This window comes from Centroberyx affinis, unplaced genomic scaffold (genome assembly GCF_046629955.1).
Source record: "Centroberyx affinis isolate AG114_WGS23_722 - 3 ecotype Tasmania unplaced genomic scaffold, CSIRO-AGI_Caff_v1 ptg003058l_1, whole genome shotgun sequence".
NCBI classification, from domain to species: domain Eukaryota; kingdom Metazoa; phylum Chordata; class Actinopteri; order Beryciformes; family Berycidae; genus Centroberyx; species Centroberyx affinis.
This window is the reverse complement of record NW_027281145.1, coordinates 53,302-76,393: the sequence shown is the minus strand read 5'-3', so window position 1 is coordinate 76,393 and position 23,092 is coordinate 53,302. Positions and strand designations below refer to the sequence as shown.

Sequence of the window (23,092 nt, the reverse complement as noted above, 5' to 3'; positions counted from 1 at the left end):
GGAAACACATTCCATATCGGTTTGCTCACGATGCTCGACTGAGAAGAGACTGACTGCAAACTGTCAACAAGTCACAGTCTGTTATGAAGAAGAGCCGCACTGATCCTGATACTGTAAAACACACTGTACAAATATCACCACAGGCCATGAGCCCATAATGGAAAATTATATGAATATTATAGTGATACCATTGGATATGAAAACACTATAAAGCATGATAAGGTCACTATTGAATACTAAAGACAAGATACAAGTTCCTATAGGAATATTATAGGAATATTATAGCAATACTATAAGAGAAAAAAACACTACAAATCATGTTTAAGTTACTAGTATAGAATACTATACACAGTCACAGTATATCTCTATACACAGTCACAGTATATCTATCTATCTATATAGATAGATAGATAGATAGATATTGTAAGAGAAAACACACCATAAAACAATAAAAAGTCACTGTAAACTCACTACTGGGTATCATAGAAATATTATGAGTCCCTATGGGAGTATTATAGGAATATTATAGTAGTACCATAGGACATACAAGATACTATAAAGTACAATGACCTTACTACTGACTACAATAGACACACTGTAAAACCCTATAGGGAATATTATAGGAATAGTATAGCGATTTCACAGGAAATGTCATAAAGTTGGTTAAGGTACCATAGACACACGTTAAGTCCCTATAGTAATATTATAGGAATGTTATAGTGATACCATAGGAGATGAAACATACTACAAAGCACGTTCACGTCATTATAAACTAAATATTGATCACCAAAGACACTATAAACCACTGTTGGAGTACTATTATAGTGATACCATAGCAGATAAAAAATACCATTAATCACGATAAGCTCACTATAAACTCACTTCTGAGTACAGTACACACACTGCAAGCCCCTATGGGAATATTATAGGAGTATTATAGGCACATCACAGTGATTTTTCATGGGTTTGCAGTGTAGAAACTGACACTAAACACTTCCAGAGACACGAGGGCGCAGTGAGAGAGAGAAAAACCGCTGGAAAACAATCACACGGTTGACTTTAGACTGTGTTGTCATGTATAAACTCTAAAAGATGAAAGACATTACCTCCTCTGAACAGCTTGACTGAATACTTGTGGTGTGATGTCAGAGTTGTGAAGCGTCCAGAGAGAAGCAGCCGGACTCACCTCGGCAGAAACACCGCGGCTCCTCTGGTCCTTCTTCTTCTTGCAGGAGAATGAAAGTCTTCCTCAGGTCATGCCGCCGCCGCCGCTGCAGTTATCGCGGTCCATGTTTTATTGCTGCAGGTAAAGTTAGACTTCAAACTCTCTGCAGCGTGCAGCGATGCCTCGGCGTGACGTCGACGGCCCCGTCAGCCACGTGACGTGACACAGGAAGTGTTGTAGCGGAGCCAGAGCCAGAGTAGGGACGTAAATAAAGCAGCGGGCACGAGCCTGGCACGAGCTTTCATGAGGTTTTCTACCCTTGTTACCAAATGTTTTTGATCATGTGAGAGAGTGAAAGAAAGGAAATCAAATTCTACTGAAACAGAGGAAAATGACATCCAACATGACATCTAACCCATACACTTTGTTTGTTTGTTTGTTTGTTTGTTTACCTATCATGTATTTAGGCTACTCACGCATCTGCTTGTTTGTCCATTTCTCTATTGTTTATTTGCTTATTTGTCTATTTATCATTTATTTATTTACTCATGTATGTATTTGTCCATTTATTTGTTTATTCATTTGATTTATTTATTTATTCACTCATTTGTTTGTTATTCTGTTTATCTGTTATTTATATTAGGCTATTTCTGGCAGAAAGGTTTGCCACATCCAATCCTGTGGTGAATGCCAATTTGCTCATCTATCTATCTATCTATCTATCTATCTATCTATCTATCTATCTTCATCTATCTTCAAACTATTGATTGGTTTGGATTGATTTGTGGTCAAAAGCTTTCAACACAAAACATTTTTTTCAAACAGATACCATGCATGTTTCAGCTGGTTCAGCTGGTATGAGCTGTTTGTGTGTGTGTGTGTGTGTGTGTGTGTGTGTGTGTGTGTGTGTGTGTGTGAACACAGCTGGTTCCATCAGTCACATTCCAACATGAGGAAGATATCAGCTTCTCTTTAGTTTCCTCAGGAAGGTTTAGCTCAGTGAGAGGCTGTGTGATGGTGACTCTCCACCTACAGTAAAGACAGACAGCAAAACTCAACTTCACTGTTACTTCACTCACTGCATGTTAACACTGACAGACTGTAGGCTGACTGTCTGTTGCCCCCACATTACAGACTGTGAGGGGTCCTGGGTCTAAACCCTTATCAGATGTCTGGGGAACCTGCATGATAAAGTCTGGGAAGTCCATGTTGACCAAACAAAACAGAGTTATCAGCTGGTTGAGAAGTTTTAAAGCCGAATATCATCCACCGACTAATGAAGCAACAAATTCATGTGGTTTATTTAGTACAGTGATTTACGATATAATGCAGATGGAGTCGTTAAGTGCAAATCTTCCCTTATTACTGATTCATTTTTGTCCTATTGTTTTGTTTTTGTAGCTTCAAGAAATGTGATATGTGATAAATATGTTATTGGATTATTAATTCTTAACATAATTATTAATGCAATCTACAAAAGTTCTTTGGAATAACCAAAACTTGAATCTGGATCAGTTACATCATGTGCAACGTAAACCAACAGCACACTGTGAATGAATTAAAGAACTAAAGTGCAGTGTGTTTTCTGAACAACAAACAAACAGAAAACAACAATAAAGTAAATATAATGTGATTTGGAATATTCATTTTCTTTTATTTTCCTGGAAAGATCCTATTATCATGAAACTTACATTGGTCTGATCGTACTTACTCGGATGTACAGTATGAATTCGTATCGTAAAGCTGAGTATCAGCTGAAGAACATGGATCAGTCAATAAAAAGAAACAGGAAAACTCTCTGCTACAATCCCAAAAATATTTTATTAAAAACATATCAAGGTATTCAGGATAGTACTGATTGGATAGGCTGTGTGTGTCAGTCAGGCTTCAGAGAGCAACCTGCAGATCAGCTTGGTCCAGGAGGTTTTGTGGTGGATGATTATAAATGTGTCAGTATTGTATGTGGGGAGACTGAGTGTGAAAACTGTGATCAAAGTTGCCAAATTCTCACATTCTCTCTTGGGAAATATTTAAAAAATAGTTGAGTTAAACCTCAGTGGGCGGAGTCAAAAAAAAAGAAAAAAAGAAAGCTAGCTAAGTGGCAAACTTGAATGGCAAAGAAGGCACTCTGGTCAAAATGTAAATGCAAATGGCAATGACTTCTTTTTCATTTGTTCATGTATTCATGATGTTGAAGGTCAGCAGCTAGCTCACTAGCTTACCTAGATAGCTATAGGCTAGTATGGCTAGTTTGAACTTGAAGGTCAGCTAGCTAACTAGCTAACCTAGATAACTTAGTATAGATAGATTGTATTTTTTCAGTTAGCAGCAGAGCGCTAGGCTTCATAATATTAGCTTCCTCCTCTCTTATCTCTTCAGTCTAATGTTACTTAGCCAGAAAAACTGTGGTTCTTTGGCTCCGCCCTCTGAGGTTTAACTCAACCAATCAGATTATTTCTGCCTCTGAAAATGTTTGTAAAGCTAAAACTCCAGTCTGTGTTGGAGCTCCCTGGACTTCACTGCAGGATCACTGGACTGGGCTACAGCTACTGGGAGAAAAGCCAGCAGTCTGAGCAAATTAATGTACAACAGCAACAATTAATGTTTTTATTATGAATTCAGCCCATTCATTTTCAAGAGTTCTGCCTTTTCTTCCAGTTTGTATAAGTTTTATAACCTTCAGCACCTCGCTCTGTCTTTCTGTGGTTTCTGAATTGAGCTCATCCAGCCTCTATTTCCAGGCATCTCATTAACAATTCATCATTAATACCCATATATGATATGGCACAAAATATATTTGTCATATACTTCCATATATGTTTGGAGGTACAGTAGGCCTATGCTTCAACATGCACAAAAAAACTGGTCAAAAATGCATTTGTACATGTAGATGATATTGATTTGAAATATATTTTAGACTATGGACTGCTGACATGCTGTGTATCTGCAAGTATAGCCAAAGTACATTTTGGTGATTCAAAACACGTTTCCCAATATTATCACTTGTTAAATAGATAAGTGCAGCTATCGATTATAAAGTGCTTCGGAGGAAATGCCATTACTTACATTTTACATGTTAGGATTTCAGCTGATGCTCTTACCATGAGCAACTTAAAGCGAGGATTAGTGCAACAGCAAAATAAGCTTAAATTCCTAGATCAGCAACATTATAAGCAGCCAACAGCAAGGAGGTCAAAGGTCAGAGCCATCGCAGCCTGACAGCAGAGGCAGAAATATTCCTGTGTGGAGTGATTCACGGATGACAGAAAAGTGCTGCGTAAAGAAATACGAGCCAGGGAGAAAAATACAAAAGCATTTTTCTTTTCTGTTTCAAGTTGGAGGTTCTGCTGCTGGTTCTGGTGTTTGTCTGTGGCTTTTTCAGAAACCCCAGAGTCCTTCTCACGAAACCAAACATGAAAGAGGATTCCTGCTGGATGTTTTGGTCTTGCTGTTGGATGAATTCTTCGCTGTTATTTTGAGTACCGGGCGAACGGAGACTCTTCATTCACTTTGCCCTGGAGAGGTGAAAACAAACAGCAGACGTGTTAAACAAAAACATCCAGTGTGTATTGGCATTCAAATGTAAAGTTTGGTAAACATTAAGTTGGCCTACATTCACTACTCAGTCAACAGTCTGGACCCACCTGACTGAATGTTCTATGTTTCATTCTCTTAAAGTCATTTTGATCTAAAGGCTTCTGCTTAAATGCTTGAAATTAGTTTCTTAGACAAATATAAATAGTGAAGTTGATCCTGTGTATGAATTTCTTTCCAAAGCCTTTGCCTTTCCATCAAGGCAAAGAATCTAAAATATAAGATAGTTTTGATTTGTTTGACACTTTTTTGGTCGCTGCATAATTCCATTTGTGTTATTTCATAGTTTTGATGTCTTTACTGTTATTCTAAAATAGTGAAAAATAGTAAAAATAAATAAAAATACATGTGTCTAAACTTTTGACTGGTAGTGTATATAATATGAATGTGTGTTTGATTCCGTCGGGAAGCTCAACCGGTGGGACAAATTAAAATTTCATTTCCAAACACTGCTGTACATATCGATTCTGAGAAAAAATGAGTTTCCTGAAATTCATGACTCAATACTCAGAAAGGTACACCGCTCCCATCGTAAAAAACTCTGCAAATCTACGTCTTATCTGCTCATCATCACCTGTTCATCCTACGCTATTTGCTGTTTTTGTGCTACAATGTGTTGTTTGTCAGTTTTGGACCCATTATTTGTTGTGTGGCGTCTACTCATTCTTATGAATCCATGTCTGCCCATACAGTATATATATTCCACTCCAATCCATCACCCTGTACCAAAAGCAATTTCCAGCAGCCCCGGCCACATGGCAATAAAGATTTAAAGCTAGGTGATAAGTGTAGTAATATTCCATAGTGTGTTTTACTTTCATATCTGTAATTATCTCATAGCGACTAGGCATCCAAACGGTGGATATCTCCTGTTGGACTTTCAGCTGCTAAAGAGCTTTGATTTGAACAAAACCTGAGACCCCAACACACTGTTCTGGACTAAATAACTATTGACACATGGATGAACTATTGATGATAATAAGCTTTCATTTCAGAGGAAAGTGCTCGGTCATGAAATGTCGCACCACACGCTGACCCATTTCTCAGATTCACACACTCCAATCCAGTCTGGTTTCCTGTTTATGTAAAAAGAGCAAGCAGCAAACCACTGCAGCTCTTCTGGGTGTTGTGAATTGTTTGATTTAAGCAATTAAATAAGGCAATTAATGTTTAGTTTAACTTGTATATCAAGAAATATAAAAGACGTACTATTTTTAGTTATAGTATTTACAGTAAATGTGACGTCATGAGAAACCTGGTAATGATGATTATTCAGTGTTACTATGGATTTATTTACTTTGAATGCCTTGTTCAAGCTACAGACAGAGATGCTTTTATTTGAAGTTTCAAGGAAGTAGCTGCCCTAGTTTTGTCGCTCGCTTGTGTATTCAAGATGTCGGATGCAAGGTCCGCTGTTTCTCCCCTTTCATTAAACTGCAGTATGAAGGAGAATAAATGTTCCGTTTGAACAAACCCCGTTCTGGTCATTAAGATGAAGCTTCCACTCTACAACACTGGGTGAGGAGGAGCAGAGGGCAAGTGACAGTTTTGCGCTTTTCAAATACCAGCCTTGACTAACGCTGCCCGGTTTGGGGGTTCAATTCCCAGTGTGTCTCAACGGGAAGAGCAAGGCACTTCAGTCCTGTTTTGCTGAATCCAAATGTCCACCCTCCGGTCTTGTGGACTAAGCCCTCGCGGACTTCAGTCGTACATCGCAGACTTGACGTGTTCAGCGTCGTCACGTCAAGTCTGCGAGGGCGCGAGACCGCAAGGCTGACAGACAGACCTCAAGTCTGTTTCACTCGTTGCCGGAAACATTCAAAGCAACAGTCCAGTGACAACTACTGTCGTGTACACGGTGATCGCTGCAGCAGTTGCGTATGTAATCGTTCTAATCCTGACACGATACCAGAGGCCAAGGGTTGTTTTACCTGACCGACAGCTTTTATAGGCAACCATCACTTAAAGACTACAATAATAAAATGCATTTTGATTACCTCTATAGCCTATACTTCTACATATTTCTGTGTCATGATGTGGTTGAATATTATTTCTGGCCTACATGATTCAAGTAACGTTTTAATAAAGTCATTGTTTTACACATTCATAACAAGTTCTTTTTGTTTTTTTGTTCGGCAATTGGAAAAACTACAACGTCACGTCCGTATTGCGATGAATTGTGGGTAATTAAATCAGTGAAGTCTGGTGAAGTCTGCACCCCCAAGCGGACTCTCTGGAAGTCTGCAGAAAGTCCGCTTGAGGCCCCTTGTGGACTGGATGGATTGTGGATTTGGAGTCTTCAGCACTCGCAGACTTCCCGGGAACGCGCCCGCAAAGTCCGCGAGTCTGCAAGAGCGGTGAAGTCCGGACATTTGGATTCAGCTTCTGGGTTTCGCCTCCTTCACGGTTCAGTCTGTCACGGTCCAGGTCTGTCGTCTCCAACGCAGAATCGCCCCCCGCTGGTCGGAGTACCGGACGATACAGACGATCGGTCTTATGTGGACTCGGGTTCCTCTTTGAGCGGAACGGCTTTTCATGTTGTTTGCGAAAGAGTAAAAAAAAAAAATGAATGGACTTCCAGCTTTCGGTGACAGAACAGTCAAGCTCCGGTCCAATCATGACTTTCTGGTTCTGTGAGGTACTTTGGATAAAGGCCACCAAACGGAAGACGTTATGTTATGTTAAGGGTATTTTTATATATTTCTGCGTCGAAGTGTCGCCGTAGCTTACTGCACTTCTCCAAAAATGTAACTGTGCGTCAGGCAACGCAAAGACCACAAGAACTGTGACTGGCCCGCAGAGGCATAGAGGACCGGAGCCTCTGTGCCTCTACGCTCACAACTGACTATTCTGTCACGTAACGACGGAAGTCCATTCAAGACCATTTTAATGGGGTGATAATCCAACGCCCCTCGTGGTCCTCCTCCTGTATCCGGTTGCTGCGGGCCGATAGTGAAGACAACATGGAGCAGATGGAAGAGAGACGAGCTGAGGAGGTTCAGATGTTCATCTGGACGACAGCTCATCTCCCAGTTATAAACACTACCAGATGAACTGAAATATCCACAACATGAGCTTCAGAGAACCTAAACACGACTGCCGTATTTCCTCTAATAGTGGCCGGTAGTCAATTAAAAGCCGGGTCTCTGATAATGTCCGGGGCCGTGGTCGACACGAACAAATAAAGGCCGGCCCCAAATACAGGCCGGGGAAAAAAACAAAGGAAAAAACAATGGTGGATACCGGTAAACTCCTGGTGCCTGTTATATAATGTAACTGTAGTTTGTAGTAACGTACAAGTGCCACAAGATGGCAGTATGCCACAAGACGGCTCGGCCGGCGGAAGTCTCTGGAGCGTGCCGTCGTCGATTACCGCAATTATCGGTAATGCGTCGCAGTAACAAAAAAACGGCTACCTAACGAACCCCAACAGAAGCAGATCAGAAAACAAGGAGGCTTCGTACTAAAATATGAGCAAATATACTTATCAAACATAAGGAATTAGAAATAAAGGCCTATCTCTAATATAAGCCTGCTTCCAATAAAGGCCTGGTACCCTCTGCAGTTGAGGTAAATAAAGGCCCGGGCCAAAATTAGAGGAAATACGATACTTCTTCTGTTATTACTTCTGTGTTAACAAAGCTCCACACTGCCATCTAGTGTTTTCTACGCACAGAATCAACGACGACATTTCACCACAGAAGTATATCTCGTTCTTTAGGCTCATGTGTACTAAACTCACCATCGGCAGGTCGTCTTCAAGCCGCTCAAAGTTGGACCTCCGTGATCGGACACACTTTATAGTGGCCACCACCAGCAGAAGGCCGACGACGATGCAGAATATGCAGAGGACGGCGACGAGGCCGGGGTTCGACACCAAGTCTTTACCTCCGTCATACGGAGGAGCTGGGGAGGAGAGACGGGCAGAAAACTGTTTGATTCCCTCTCAAAACTTAAAAACTACACAACAAAATGGATCAAGTACATTTTAGTCATCTTTGTCCCTCAGCCTCACTGTGGGGTTTCTGCTCACTTCCCACAGATCACCTGTCAATCAAACTGTGTGGGCGGAGCTTGGATTTTCTGTTGCTGCAGTTTGAGTTTCTCTTTTCTTTGTCTGTTCAGCCATGATGGCTATCGCTGCTCATGCTAACTACCCAGTTCTTCTTCTTCTGTTTATTCCAAGCAAACCAGGGAAACGTAAAACGCATCACTTCCTGTGTGGCAGAGGATTTTTCCCGGGAAAGAGCTACCAGACCCCGGCTGTTTAGAACAGACTGTGGAAAAGATTTTTGTTGTGTTTTTTTTAAAATGTGCTTTTAGAGATGTACATTCTGCATAATTCAGTCCTTGTTTTGTGAGTCAGAATGGAAATAAACTTAAAGGACTCAAATATATCGCTGTCAGATGAAGCAGCAGGCCGCAGCAGCGCCAAGTCCTGCGGCAGGAGCCGGAGTACAAACCTGCGGTGGAGTTTACGGTGGCGGTGGCGGTGGCGGTGGCGGTGGCGGTGGCGTTGGTGTTGGCCGTCTCTGAAGGGGATGGCGGCGCTGACACATGGGAAGTCGTGTCGTTGGACGTCTGGTTAGTTGCTGCTGTGGTAGAGGAAGTGCTGGTTTCTGCTGATGCACCGGACGTACGGGGGGAACCGGAAGGCGGCGGCGGCGGCGGCGAAGAGCTTTTCTTAGAGGTGACAGCAGAGGTGACAACAGAGGTGACAACAGAGGTGACAGCAGAGGTGACAGCAGAGGTGACGGGGTGTGGCGACCCGCTGGTTTCCGGAGTCGATGAGATGAAGTGGTTTTTCGTTGGAAGGCCCGAGCCGGCGGAGTGTGTCGGGCTCGTTGGCGTCGGCGTCGGCGTCGGCGTCCGCCTGGCTGCAGAGGAAGTGATGTCACCTACAGAGGAACAAACAGCAGGTCAAACCATGTGATGATGCACAGCAGCGACGCCATATCAAGATGTGAGGCTGCTGCAGAGGATTCAGTGGGTTTTGCAGTTATAAATACTGATATTTTTTAGATCGAAGTCGCTGATAGCCGATATTTTGTGCTGATATTTAACATCTTTAAATTTGACCACCAAGATCATAAGAATTCACTGCTTCTCACAGAGTTTTCTTCTCATCAGGGTGGAAAAGCTTCTGAAGCAGCGTTCAGAGCATCATGGGACACTAAAACTCTCCACTGAAACCCAGACTGATGAAATCCTTTTAGTGTCAGCAGCTCTTTAAGGCAGAGTGACCCACCACACCTGTTCAGTGGTAGAGAAACTCTGGGAGACATTACTGAAATTTTTCTTTTCATACTTTTATCGTAATTAATTCATAAATCAGTACAACCACAAAATGTCCACTATATTTTCATGTCCTTGCAATTATTATTATTATTGTTTTTTCTTTTTCATTTTTTGTATTTTATACACCGGGTGATGAACTTACATACATATACACACATGTATGCACACAAATATTTATATGTACATACATAGCTTCATACACGCATACGAATATACCTACACTCACTTATATAAATTAACTAAAAAGGTTGTTAATTATACTAACTAAAGATAACCGGGGGAAAAAAAGAAAAAAAAAAGAGTGTATGTGTGTGTATCTACTCCTCCTCTGTGCACTGAGTATGTCTATATGATTATTTGTTTTCCCAAGATCGACATTACTGAATTTAGATGAAGAATGAAGAACATTTTTTTTTAAATTACCGAACTATTAAATGAATACATAAAATGTGCAAAGAAAACCAAATGTCTGTTTTCTGTATCTGTGGTCAGGAGGAGCCTCCATCCTATCAGAGGTGGACGACACCGACTGATATCTGATATTTAATAGAAGCCCGGTATCGGCCTGATATATCAGCCTAACCCTGCTGCTGGTATGGCAGGCTAACCGTCAGCGTTGGTTATTCCTGATATCAATCTGCATGTTGGTTTAGTTTGTCTGTGGTTAGGTTCAGAGGAGGAGACTGTTGACTCTCTGCAGACTTTAAATAAAGCAGATGAGGGTTATCAGTCTGTCATGTTATGATTTATGTTCGCCTGACAGACAAACAGACAGTCAGCAGGCGTGTGTGTGTGTGTGTGTGTGTGTGTGTGTGTGTGTGTGTGTGTGTGTGCAGGAGGAACCAGACGACACAGCGGGTTCACCTCGGGATCGGCTCAGCGTTACCGATCAAATATTGACTTCAAGTTCCACCCAGACATGACCTTTAAATTTACTTTAACTTCATGTCATATTTTACAAATAGCTATTGATACATCACAGCAGTTAACATCTTCTAATAATGCTTTAACGTGTCATTACCTGAGATATAGTATACTGTTTGCATTTGGAAAATAACCAGGTGAATATATTGCTAGAAAAATAATGCTTCAAAATGACATTTATCTGTAAATACTATGGATTGTACAACTTTTAATGCAATTCTAGCCTCAGATTTTGTCAAAATTCAGTTTCAGGTATGAAATCACACTGAATATTGAATATTCTCCTGTACATTAAGCAAAGAAATTGCACTCGGTTTCCTCAGAATGAAGCTGCTGCATCTGCCACTTGTGGTGGCAAGCTTCCTGTTTGCATAACTTTGCATCTCAGCTTCAGGACTTCGACACGCAGTTTAGTCAAATCTCTGAACCAACGAATGAACAAACGCTTCGGTTTTTACATCTAAGAAAAAAAATGTTAAAACGTCGACTCACCCTGACAGACTGAGAGCAGAAACATCGACATCAGCACAGTGAGGCGCATTGCTGCAGGCATGTTGACTTGGGAAGAGGAAAGAGCCGGTGGTCATAACGACAGCACTCTCACACACACACACACACACACACACACACACACACACACTACATCCTTGACAGCAGGATGTACCTGAGCGGCTGGAGAGGTGTGCTCTGAGCATTTGGTTGGTGCATATCAAATGCTTGAAGCTGGTTAGTCAATGTTTGAACAAGGCTCTGTATTTGCTCTGCTGCGTCCCTGCTGGTTTGGTTCGGCGGCCTCAGAGCTTCAGGCACAGGCTTCTTAAACACCTTCCTAAACGTCAAAATTCAAGGACTTTTCAAGGACTTTCCCAGGCCCAATTCCCTCAAATTCAAGGACCCAACACACAGCATAGTTTGAGACACGGATCAAGGTTAATCTGCCTGTATAACATGGAGCTCTTCAGTCATATATGAACATTGCTCAATAATCATTGTGTTTATTACTATTTCAATGTTTTTGGGAGATGTATGTTATTTGTAACATGGCTATATGGAAATAAATAGTGTTTTGAAGTAAAACTCCCAGTAAACAGTCAACATGTAAACATAGCCAAAACATGGAGACCGCCTGAGTATATCTTTATAAATTGTATCATAAATGTTGTATTTTAGTGTATTTTCATCAAATTTACAGTTACAGTTGTAGTCAAAGACTAGGAGAAGACATTCAGTTGCATTATTATCCATGGGATCTTGGTTATAATGGTGATATTGCCTTGAAATTTAGAATTATATGCTAGGCAAGGATAAAAATCTTATTTTTTCCTTTATTGCATCTCCATTTACTCTGGAATGGTAACAGATATAGGTTTACTTACACTGGATTCATATTCCTTAGCTTCTTACCTATCAAAGGAGACCAGAAATATGCATACAGGCCTTATGGTTGAGGAGCTATTCCTGATTCATTTTCGGTATATTATTTTAGGCGTTTTTTCCTAGGGCTAGGGCTTAACAGATTAATTACTGTTACAACACTGAGAATTTTTATAATGAGAACCAGCAGACTTTACAGAAGCTCACAGACAACAATTAAAAAGAGAGAGAGGCTTGAATGTGTGAACACCTCTCAACTGTGCTATTTACTAATGTTAAGTTAAAAAAAAATATCAAAAGAACTTCAATTTCTATTCTTTCACAAAATATAGACATTCAAGCACTTTCAATGACCCATGTCTATTTGTCTATTTTCAAAAACTTGAAAAAAAGGCCTTGATTTTTTTTTCTCAGATTCACAAACTTTCAAGGATTTCAAGGACCCATGGGGACCTTGCAGGCAGCACAGAAGGTTTTGTTTCTAAACCGGCTCAAATACATGAAAGTGACAGAGGGAATTACTGGGAAAACACCTGACATCTAACACTGAGGCGTACACACAAAACACAGGCTTAAAGTCATCATCTGTGATCAATTTTATATAAATAAATGTCCGTCTTGCTGCTCTCAAGTCAGTCACTAATTGCTCTATCTCAGTGGTTCTCAACGTGGGGTCCGGGGACCACCAGAGGTCCTTGAGGAGGTTCCAGGGGGTCCACAGCAAACTGATGAATTGTTAAACTTCAGCATTATCTCATTTACAAGAAGTTAACACAATTAGAGAATGCAGAAGAATGACTGTTTTGATCATAGTTTCACTGTCTACCTACAATACAGACAGTCATGGGATTCTGGACAAAATCATATCAAACAATAAAAATATAATCAGATTTGGGTCAGAGAGACAAAATCTAATCAAATGGGGGTCCGTGGCTCTAATGTGGACTAAATTATGGTCCTTGATGTGAAAAAGGTTGAGAATCACTGCTCTAACTCTAACAGTGAGTCAACCTATATCCAGTTCATAAATCTTCTCCTCTGTCTGTTCTAAACAGCCGGTGTCTGGTCGCTCTTTCCTGGGAAAAATCCTCTGCCGCACAGGAAGTGATGCGTTTTACGTTTCCGGTTTGTTTGGAATCAACAGAAGAAGAACTGGGTAGTTAGCATGAGCAGCGATAGCCACCATGACTGAACAGACAGAGAGAAGAGAAACTCAAACTGCATCAGAACAGAAAATCCAAGCTCCGCCCACAGTTTGATTGACAGGTGATCTGTGGGAAGTGCAGTGCAGAAACACCACAGTGAGGCTGAGGGACAAAGATGGAGACTGAATAAAAACTAACAAAGGTCTCAGATTTTCACATATTTTTTTTTTTTTTTTTACTTTATCTTCCTTTCATTCAGATTTTGACACATTATCACAGAATCTCTTCAAAATGAAAAATACCCTCATTCACTAATTAGGTTTAGCTGATATATTTAATATTTACTATTTATATTTCATTTTATACTCACTAAAGTATAATTACTGTACAGTTTTAAAAAAGTAAATTCACATCTTCACTCAATCAGGAAAACTGCTTGAAATAAACTGACTTCATCATCAGACTAAGTTCACAATTATTAGGATTCTGTGATATGGTAAAATAAAAAAATATGTATCATATTGCATTTCAACAATAGATTAGTTGATATATTTCCATTATGCAGATAAAAATCAGGGCCATGCAATCATCTTTTATTGTCACTTTACAGGGACGAACTGAGGAACATGGAGGAATGATTTGGCATGAAAACAGTATGCAGTACTGCGTCACATATTAAGGCAAAGTTAGTACAGGTTACAGCTTACAGAAGACACAGCAGCTGATTCTGCGATGACAGTTTATAAGGAAAAGCCGTTTCACACCGAGAACGAGTCATCATGTAAAAACACACTGCATGGCAACAAAATAAATAAGATTAGAAATAAGAAATAAGATAAAAGACAGAAAATTCCACTTTAATCTGATTTTAACTGCTTAAAATTTGGGTGTAAAAATACCTTAACAACTACAATTAAGACTGATTCGTTTTTTTTGTAAGTTTTGGAGGCAGCCTGAATTTATTTTTGTTTTTCATCACCAGTCTGCCCAGTGCCACACACTGGGAGCTGGCGTTCGGTGGCAGTCAAAGTGTTTCTCATTCACTTTCCCTACTGATTTTGGGATTTGAACCAGTGACCAGCATCATACTGGCATCGCTCAGGTGTGGAACGGCATCACAGATATCAGCGTGACATCAGGCAGTGCGACAGCTTTCAATCCCTGATCCGATTCGCTGGGAGTCACAACAGGAGCGACACGGCATTCAAACATGAATAAATAGACAAACAGGAAATACATAAAACCCTGCAGCGGGAAGGGAGTGTTCCAAAACTGAAACAGAGATCCACAACTCCTTTGAGTTCAGATATAAAACACATGGCGGATTTACACTCCAGAGTGAAGCGTTTCATCGGAGGGAAAACACCTCTGGGACTTTCTCTCTTCTCTATGGAGATTCATTTCAGTCATCCAGGTAGGAAGATGTCCAGAAAAATAAAATAGAAACAAAATCCAGAGGCTTCAACTCTTCACTTTAAGTCCAGTGGGTTTTGTTTTTATCAGCTAATCCTTTTTTGTCGAGAAACACACTTCTAACACTTTTTGTACAAGGAGCGTAATATTTGCATTTTAAGACATTGTGATCGTTTAAAGAAACTTTAGAGATCATGTTGAAGCACAACATCTTCTCTAAAGCCGCTTTTCCACCGCATGGTACCGGCTCAACTTGACTCGACTCTACTCGCCTTTTTTGGTTTTCCACTGGGCAAGTACCAGGTAAGTACCAGGTATGGTACCTGGTACCAGGTACCATATTAGCTGCTACCTGGTGCTTTTTTGGTAGCACCTCCGTCGAGGTTCCAAGCGAGCTGAGGCGACACCAAAAGGAGACGTGAAAACACTGCAGACCACTGATTGGTCCGAGAGAATCGTCATCATTGCGCGACACGCCTTTGAGCAGCCAGAGAGCAGTCTGTTGTCTTGCTGCCTTCAGCCTCTTCTGAAATAAAATTGAGGGGGCACTATCTGCAGTGGAAAACCAAGTGGTACTACCAAAAGCGAGTAGAGTCGAGGCGAGTTGAGTTGAGCCGGTACCATGCGGAGGTAAAGCGGCTTCACTCCAGCACTTCCAACAATCACAATGTCTACTGATTCTGGAGATTCAAATCTGCTGTTCATCTACTCAGCAGCTCAACTGAAATGTCTGAAGTTCCAGTTCATACATTTCATGAAACTACTCAGATCGCGTGACGAGCTGAAGACAGACGAGACGTCTTCAGCCGGACGGACGCCGGAGTCTAAAGTTTGTCCTGCAGCGGCTCGGCCGGCTGCGGCGCCTCCTGCTGCTCCTCCACGGCGCTGCGGTCTGAAGCCGGCTCAGGCTCAGGGGGGCCGCCGGCATCCTGACAGAGAGCAACAGTCAGATCAATACACAGATCAATACACAGATCGATATCATTAATATCACATCACTGATCACAACAACAGGCAAACAAACTGAAGACAGTGAACAACCTGTGGAAAATGGTGTGGAAGCTTTGATATGATACGATGCAATATATGATAGAATATGATATGATACACGATATGATATGATACGATATATGACACAATATGATAAGATATATGATATGAGATATGATACTAGCTCATTATCCACTCCTGACACATCTAAAATAATGACAAGCTTTACTTATATGGCATCTTTCATGCACAATTGTAAAACAAGGTGCTTAACACTGACACAAAAAAAAATCTGAAAATGAAAACAAAAATGAAAATGAAAAAACATAAATGAACAAACATAAAACATGATATTTGGACCTTTCGACAGATTATAAAGCTCTCAGGCAAACAATGGCAATTATATCATATGATATATATTATATTATATTATATTATATTATATTATATTATATTATATTATATTATAGCAGCACTATTGAAAAGTCTATCTAAAAAAAGATTTTAAAAGATTTCATTTAGTTGTCCGTTAACGTGGGTTTTGAGTACAGGCTGCTGCTGAACGGCCTTAAAACTAGAGCTGAACTAACGATTATTTTCATTATCGATTAATCTATCGATAATCAATAATAATAATAACAAATGCCCATCACAAGTTTGCAGAGCCCAAAGTGATTCTTCAGATGTCTCACTGAGTCTGACCAGCAGCCAAAAAACCCAAAGAATTCAATTTATAAAGATATAAAAGAGAGAAAAGCAGCAAATTGTTACATTTGTGAAGCTGCAACCAGCAAATGTTTGGTATTTTTACTTGACAAATGACTAAAACAATTAATCAGTTATCACAATGATAACCAATTAATTTTCTGTCAATCGACTAAGCGATTAATCAGCTAATGGTTTCAGCTCTATGACATCACACAAAAGACGGACTATCCCGGGAACGCTCTGTGACTCACTCTGTGTTTGAGGTAGGAGAGGTAGGTGTCCCACCCTAAGGTGATGGTGTTGACGTACACGACGCGGTATTTGGGCGAGAGGAAGTAGAAGTTGATCATCTGAGCGGCGGGCCAGACGCACCAGTCGGCCTGCGGGGAGGAGAGACACACATCAGCGTAAACAAACGGTCCAGATTACCAGAGCAAACATCTTTAAAACCAGGAAGAGAAGAGAAGAGGAAGCAGCTTCGCCTCGCTGCAGATCCTCGTCTCTCCAGCAGGGAGATCGACACCCGACACCCGACACCCGACACCCGACACCCGACACCTCGACACCTCGACACCCGACACCCCGACACCCCGACACGAGCCGGGCGCCCGGCAGCATCAGCTGTGTGCGTCGTGTTTGTTCTGCCAGCCAACCAGGATCTGGATGAGAGTCTAAACATCTGGTTGACTGGTAAAATACTGAAGGAGTCTGGAGATTTGAGGGGAAACAAGCAGCTGCTGTGACCGGCAGACTGATGTTTTCATGTAAGTTTCCACTCTTTGAGATAGGGCTGGGCAATATGGACAAAACCAAATATCACAATATTTTTGACCAAATACCTTGATATCGATATTGCGACAATATTGTAGGGCTATTGGTGCTTTCACAAAATATTATTATGAGATTTTTGATAAATAATCATCAGTAATGTGGATATAATGACTAAGTGGGTAAAGGCAAATAATAGAACAGCTAGAACAGTCTGGTAAGTTCAGAAAATGACATCACTTTACTGTAATGCAGCCTTTAAAACCAGGAAAAGACACTTATGCCATATCACAATATCCAAAATCTAAGACGATATCTAGTCTCATATCATGATATCGATATAATATCGATATATTGCCCAGCCCTACTTTGAGAAATCATTTTCCTGCACATTAATGATCAAATTATTAATTAATTGTTATTAATCAAGGACACGCTGAGTCTCCAAAGTCTCTAATCGTAGTTTGTAGTGTTCATCACAAAGAGTAAAATCTTTAGTGACGTTATGACACTGAAAATATTGAATGTTGGCACTAAATAACACCACCGAGAGTCCCAGTCCTCTAACAAGAGAACTGCAGTGCGATTCGTTAATCCAACCCAATACAAGGGATTATGGGTAGAAGGAGACGGGTGCAGTTCCTCATGCTTGGAAAGCCTGGACTGATGCTCACATTCAGCTAATATCTTTGTGTGTTTTTAACTGGTATAAACACCACAGAAGAAGAGACAGACAAGTCCATCATGCTGAGATAAAGTTATAGGGATCGGGATCAGATTTGTTTTTTTCTATCCTGCAGGATGACAGGTTAGACCTCTGTCCAATAAAGGAGCCTCTTGTGAGTCATGTGACTTTTGTTTACAAGCCCAGGGGCCAGTTGCATAAAGCTAGTTTAAGACTAGTCTAAGCCTTAGACTGGTCTTAGATTCTCAGGTTGGACTCGGCTAATTAAGACTGTTACTTAAATATTACGACTGACTTATTTTGAGGTAGGAAAGATAGCCACCTTCCCCCTGGCTAATCTTGAGTTAAGAACTTTGTTGTTATGGCAACGAGTCGGCCTAACTGTGAGTGGGAAGTTTAAATACTGAAGCTGTTTCATAAAAGACGGTAAATCTTTGGTTTTTGGGAAGAGCCTGAAGAAGAGAGAGAGTCTTTAGAGACAGAAACAACACATTAGAGATCTACAACAATAAGTGTCTATAGCAAGGTTGACTTAAGGTCACATTTAAGTCTAAGACTAGGTCTATCTTTATGCAACTGGCCCCTGGTTGGCTTGTAATTGGTCAGTGTGAACCTAAATGACCCAAATACAAAAATACAACAAGTCAACTTTTCCACTCTGGTTCAAATCAATCCTCAGTCTGGATCTTGTGATGTGACGGGACAGGACACGGTAAGGCAGCATCAGACCCGGACCTGACCCGACCCGACTCGTGTTCTTACCTTATAAAACTCCCAGAACTTGTCTCTGAACTCCTCCCATCCTTCGGATAGCGTGTGTCCCTCCATGAGACCCATACCTGCGGGGGGGGGGGGGGGTAAACAGGGATGTGCGGTCAGACGTGCCTCAGCGCCGCGACACGCGAGAAAGGTCAGAGGTCAGAGGAGCGTAAAAACCAAACCACATTCCCAAAGTGTTTATCACCTGGACTAGATGAACTCTGATCCCCATCCAGCTGCTGACGCACAGCCGCCGCCTCTTACCACACACACGTCTTCAGGTGAGACCTTTGAGACGTACACTCTGTTTTATGTGTGTGTGTGTGTGTGTGTGTGTGTGTGTGTGTGTGTGTGTGCACTAATTCCCTGACAAATGCAGAGGGGTGTGTGTGTGTGTGTATAAAGGGAGGTGCCAATGCCGAAATGCAGACTTCAGCTTGTGCAGAATGCTGCTGCAACAGTGTTTACCAAGACTAAAAAACAGTCTGGACCCACCTGACTGAATGTTCTGTGTTTTTCATTCTCTTAAAGCCATTTTGATCTAAAGGCTTCTGCTTAAATGCTTGAAATGAGTTTCTTAGACGAATACAAATAGTGAAGTTGATCCTATGTATGAATTTCTTTCCAAAGCCTTTGCCTTTCCATCAAGGCAAAGAATCCAAAATATAAGATAGTTTTGATTTGTTTGACACTTTTTTGGTCACTGCATCAATTCCATTTGTGCTATTTCATAGTTTTGATGTCTTTACTGTTATTCTAAAATGCGGAAAATTGTAAAAAATAAAGAAAAATGTGGTGTGTCCAAACGTGTGACGGGCAGTTTTACCTTTACACCGACTTCCCGTCTCTTCCAGAATTGATCTGAAGGTTGTTTTGCTTGTTTTTAAGTCACTTCATGGTTCAGCAGCTGCATATTTATCAGACTGCCTGAAGGAAAATGTTCCACGTTGCTGCTTCAGATCATCAGAGGCCGGTTTACTGAATAAACCCTGAGGCTGATTTCTGTTTCTACGCACCCAGACTTTGAAACACAAATTCATTAGGCTTCATCTGTAAATAGTGTTAAAAGACTAAAAACTAAAACACACTTTTTTAAGCAGCTATTCCAATAGTTCTTTATTTTATCTTCATTTTATTTTTATTATTTTTTACAATTTTATCATTACTATTTCAATTTTTACTACTTTTTCTTTTGCTGCTATTACCATTTACCCCCATTGTTTTTGTTGTGTTTTGTTTTAAATGGTTGTTTGTGTGTTTTTACTTCTTCTACTTGAACCTGTGAACCATGTACGAAAGGTGCTTCACAAATAAAGTTTAGTGTTGTATTATTATTATTATGATTATTGCTGTGCTGCTGACGCTTCACGCTCCCTCTCACCTAGGAAGTACCACAGTCCCAGTGTGGGCGAGGCCACCAGCTGATCCACCAGGACCTTCTTGCCCACGGTGTTCAGAGCTTTGCCCACGTACATTTTGTCCAGCCAGCCGTACCAGTAGTGCAGCACCGGGCCCATGGAGCAGCCCACCATGAACATCCGACCTGGGGGGAAAAGAGGGGGAGAGAGAGGGGGAGAGAGAGGGAGAGAGAGAGAGAGAGAGAGAGAGAGAGAGAGAGGGAGGTATGAATGTTAGGGATAATGTGCAGCGAGCTGGTCATTATCACTAAATCAGCCCAGGTGCTTTCCATTATCCTGCTTATCACACACATTCATCAGCTGATACCAAATACTCATAAAGCCTTTTGCATATTATGCTTAGGTCATTTTCTTTTGTAAGACAGAGTACAGAATGCATATAATCCAGTGGCTGCTACAGTCCATCACCAAAACACTGCAAGTGTCTTCTCATTACTTAGAAAGAAAAATATATCATTTTCACTATCAAAAGTAGGGCTGCAACTAACGATTATTTTCATTGTCGATTAATCTGTCGATTATTTTCTCGATTAATCGATTAGTTGTTTGGTCTATAAAATGTCAGAAAATGGTGAAAAATGTGGATCAGTGTTTCCCAAAGCCCAAGATGACGTCCTCAAATGTCTTGTTTTGTCCACAACCCAAAGATATTCAGTTTACTGTCATAGAGGAGGAAAGAAACCAGAAAATATTCACATTTAAGAAGCTGGAATCAGAGAATTTTGACTTATTTTTCTTAAAAAATTACTCAAACCCATTAATCGATTATCAAAATAGTTGGCGATTAATTTAGTAGTTGACAACTAATCGATTAATTGATTAATCGTTGCAGCTCTAAAAAGTTTTTTCTCCCAGCTAGTACTCAATTCTACAGGCTGCATCTTTAAGATGAAACGCTGTTTATGCAAAATAAATTCGCTCACATTATCCTTCAATGACTGGTCTATTTTACACAGTGTATAATCTATGTAGAGGGACATTTATGGTCTGTTATGGACTGTGTGTCTTGTCCCGTGCCTTTGCACTACATGAGTCCTGTGGTCCCTGTACCTGTCAGTAGGTGCTGTGAGTCTTTCAGTATCACACTAAACAGATCGATGGGTGGAGCAAGGCGCTAACTGACGCCTATTCATTCCCTGTGTGGCTCAACAGGTGGAGCAAGGCACCAACTCTGACAGGGTTGAGGGTTCAACTCCCCCTGAGGCCGCCCACACCCACACCCACACCCTCACCCGGGCCCCGTGTCCCACCTGTCCGCCTCCAGTCCCGCTCTCTGCCCGGCTCCCTCCGCCTCTCGCGGCTCTGCTGGAGGAAATCCCCCAGCGCGAGCATCCCGCCGCCGCTCAGCGTGTTGGTGAGCAGCAGGAACCGGCCCTGGAACAGCGGCTTCCAGGAGAAAGAGATGCGGACCAGGAACTCTTTACCCGCCCGGGGAAGCATGGTGTCCGGCCCGCAGACCGCCTGCTGTCATCTAAGGGAGGAAAAATGACGCCGTCGGCTCACAGAACAGAGAGTCAGCCGGCAGGAAGAGCGGATGACAAACTGACAAGGTCCAAAGTCTCTCTGATGCAGCTAGCTAGCTTAACTAGCTCACTGACATTGACCGGTGCTAGTTAGCCGTTAGCTAACAGGCTAACAGGCTGAATTAAAGCAGGAATAACGGCTCGGCTCCTCTGGCATTTGTCACCGGAGAGAACAGCTTAGCGTATCGTTTTAGATGTAGTACAATACGAGCGATGACAGTGAGACGTTTTACACGAAATCAAACATTTAATTTGACAATGAACTCTGCATAACATGTTAACGCCACATGCAACAAACCAACGAGAGCAGAAAAGACGATTTGAAGAAGCAGATTCACAGGAAACAGATGTTTGACTGCCCTCTGCTGGCCTGGAGGCGCTGCGGTCAGACCCGAGTACTGCAACCACATCCCAAATTACATCTAATAATAATAATAATAATAATAACTTCATTTTTATTGCACCATTCATACGCAGAATGCAACTCAAAGTGCTTTACACAAAGCAAACGGACAAGATCAAAAACACAAGCAAAAGCAAGACATAAGTTTTGTAGTAAAATGACAGTAGAGATATATTTCACATACAGGCCCTCTTCTCCTTAACAAATAACCTGACATACTGTACGTGGGTTGTACAGCACCAGATATTCTTTCATGTAATCTTTGTAATCTAACAGAGTTTACGATCAAACCTGAACAAAAAAATCAGCTTATGACATTCCTATAATATTCCTATATGTTCTATGTATCGTATGTGGTACTCGATAGTAAGTTTATAGTGACTTATGATATTTTATAGTATTTTTATATTTCCTAATTTTCCTATACTATTCCTATAGGGACCTGCAGTGTATCATGGTACAAAGTAAGTTTATTGTGACTTTATTACGTTTTTTAACCCCTATGATATTACTATATTATTCCTATGGTACTCCTATAGTAACCTTTAGTTTTGCTGTGATATATCTACAGTATTCTCTAAAAAACATTATTTTATTGTTTCTACTGAGGTAACTAGCAGGTTAGCGCAGTGGTCGGCTCGCGCTGGGGTTATTGATGACTTCCTGACTGCTCTGATCAATAATTCAGTCTCTCCGGCAGCAGCCTGTTAAATATTGAATGGCAGTTTGAATATTTCGGGGCGGGTCTTGCGGCGCGGCTCCGGATTCGCGTGTTGAGCTGTCAATCATCCGCACGGTCAGTGAGAGCCCGCCCGCTGGGTCGTGAATTGTCAATCAAATGACGTCGGCGTTTCTGGCTGCGTCAAGTTTGCTGGAGTGAGCCACTTAAATACCGGAAGGGAGGCGATTCTGCTGAGTTCTGTAT

The 23,092-nt window shown here is 41.2% G+C and overlaps 2 protein-coding genes across 2 annotated transcripts; both read right to left on the bottom strand.

The window, feature by feature from the left end:
• Positions 1 to 2,967: 2,967 nt before the first annotated feature.
• LOC139659279 (uncharacterized) lies at positions 2,968 to 11,581 on the bottom strand. The gene is made up of 4 exons (XM_071537494.1): positions 11,474 to 11,581; positions 9,223 to 9,657; positions 8,502 to 8,665; positions 2,968 to 4,680 (listed from the first exon to the last, which is right to left on the bottom strand). Exons 1-4 carry the CDS (start codon positions 11,532 to 11,534, stop codon positions 4,636 to 4,638), a joined length of 705 nt encoding a protein of 234 aa, XP_071393595.1. The 5' UTR covers positions 11,535 to 11,581; the 3' UTR covers positions 2,968 to 4,635.
• A 2,225-nt stretch (positions 11,582 to 13,806) lies between these two features.
• Positions 13,807 to 22,052, bottom strand: mpv17l2 (MPV17 mitochondrial inner membrane protein like 2). The gene is made up of 5 exons (XM_071537493.1): positions 21,492 to 22,052; positions 20,205 to 20,366; positions 18,827 to 18,903; positions 16,863 to 16,991; positions 13,807 to 15,842 (listed from the first exon to the last, which is right to left on the bottom strand). The coding sequence occupies exons 1-5, from the start codon at positions 21,679 to 21,681 to the stop codon at positions 15,738 to 15,740; spliced, it is 663 nt and encodes a 220-aa protein (XP_071393594.1). The 5' UTR covers positions 21,682 to 22,052; the 3' UTR covers positions 13,807 to 15,737.
• Positions 22,053 to 23,092: the final 1,040 nt, after the last annotated feature.

Excerpts from the sequence above, each read along its gene's own strand:
- LOC139659279 (XM_071537494.1), bottom strand. The coding sequence starts at position 11,534 with ATGCCTGCAGCAATGCGCCTCACTGTGCTGATGTCGATGTTTCTGCTC. Across the intron at positions 9,658-11,473 it reads TCTGCTCTCAGTCTGTCAGG|GTGACATCACTTCCTCTGCA; the intron begins GTGAGTCGACGT and ends GTTCCTCTGTAG. Across the intron at positions 4,681-8,501 it reads TTGAAGACGACCTGCCGATG|GGCAAAGTGAATGAAGAGTC; the intron begins GTGAGTTTAGTA and ends TCACCTCTCCAG.
- mpv17l2 (XM_071537493.1), bottom strand. The coding sequence starts at position 21,681 with ATGCTTCCCCGGGCGGGTAAAGAGTTCCTGGTCCGCATCTCTTTCTCC. Across the intron at positions 16,992-18,826 it reads AGTTCTGGGAGTTTTATAAG|GCCGACTGGTGCGTCTGGCC; the intron begins GTAAGAACACGA and ends TCCTCCCCGCAG. Across the intron at positions 15,843-16,862 it reads TCTCCTACCTCAAACACAGA|GATGCCGGCGGCCCCCCTGA; the intron begins GTGAGTCACAGA and ends GCTCTCTGTCAG.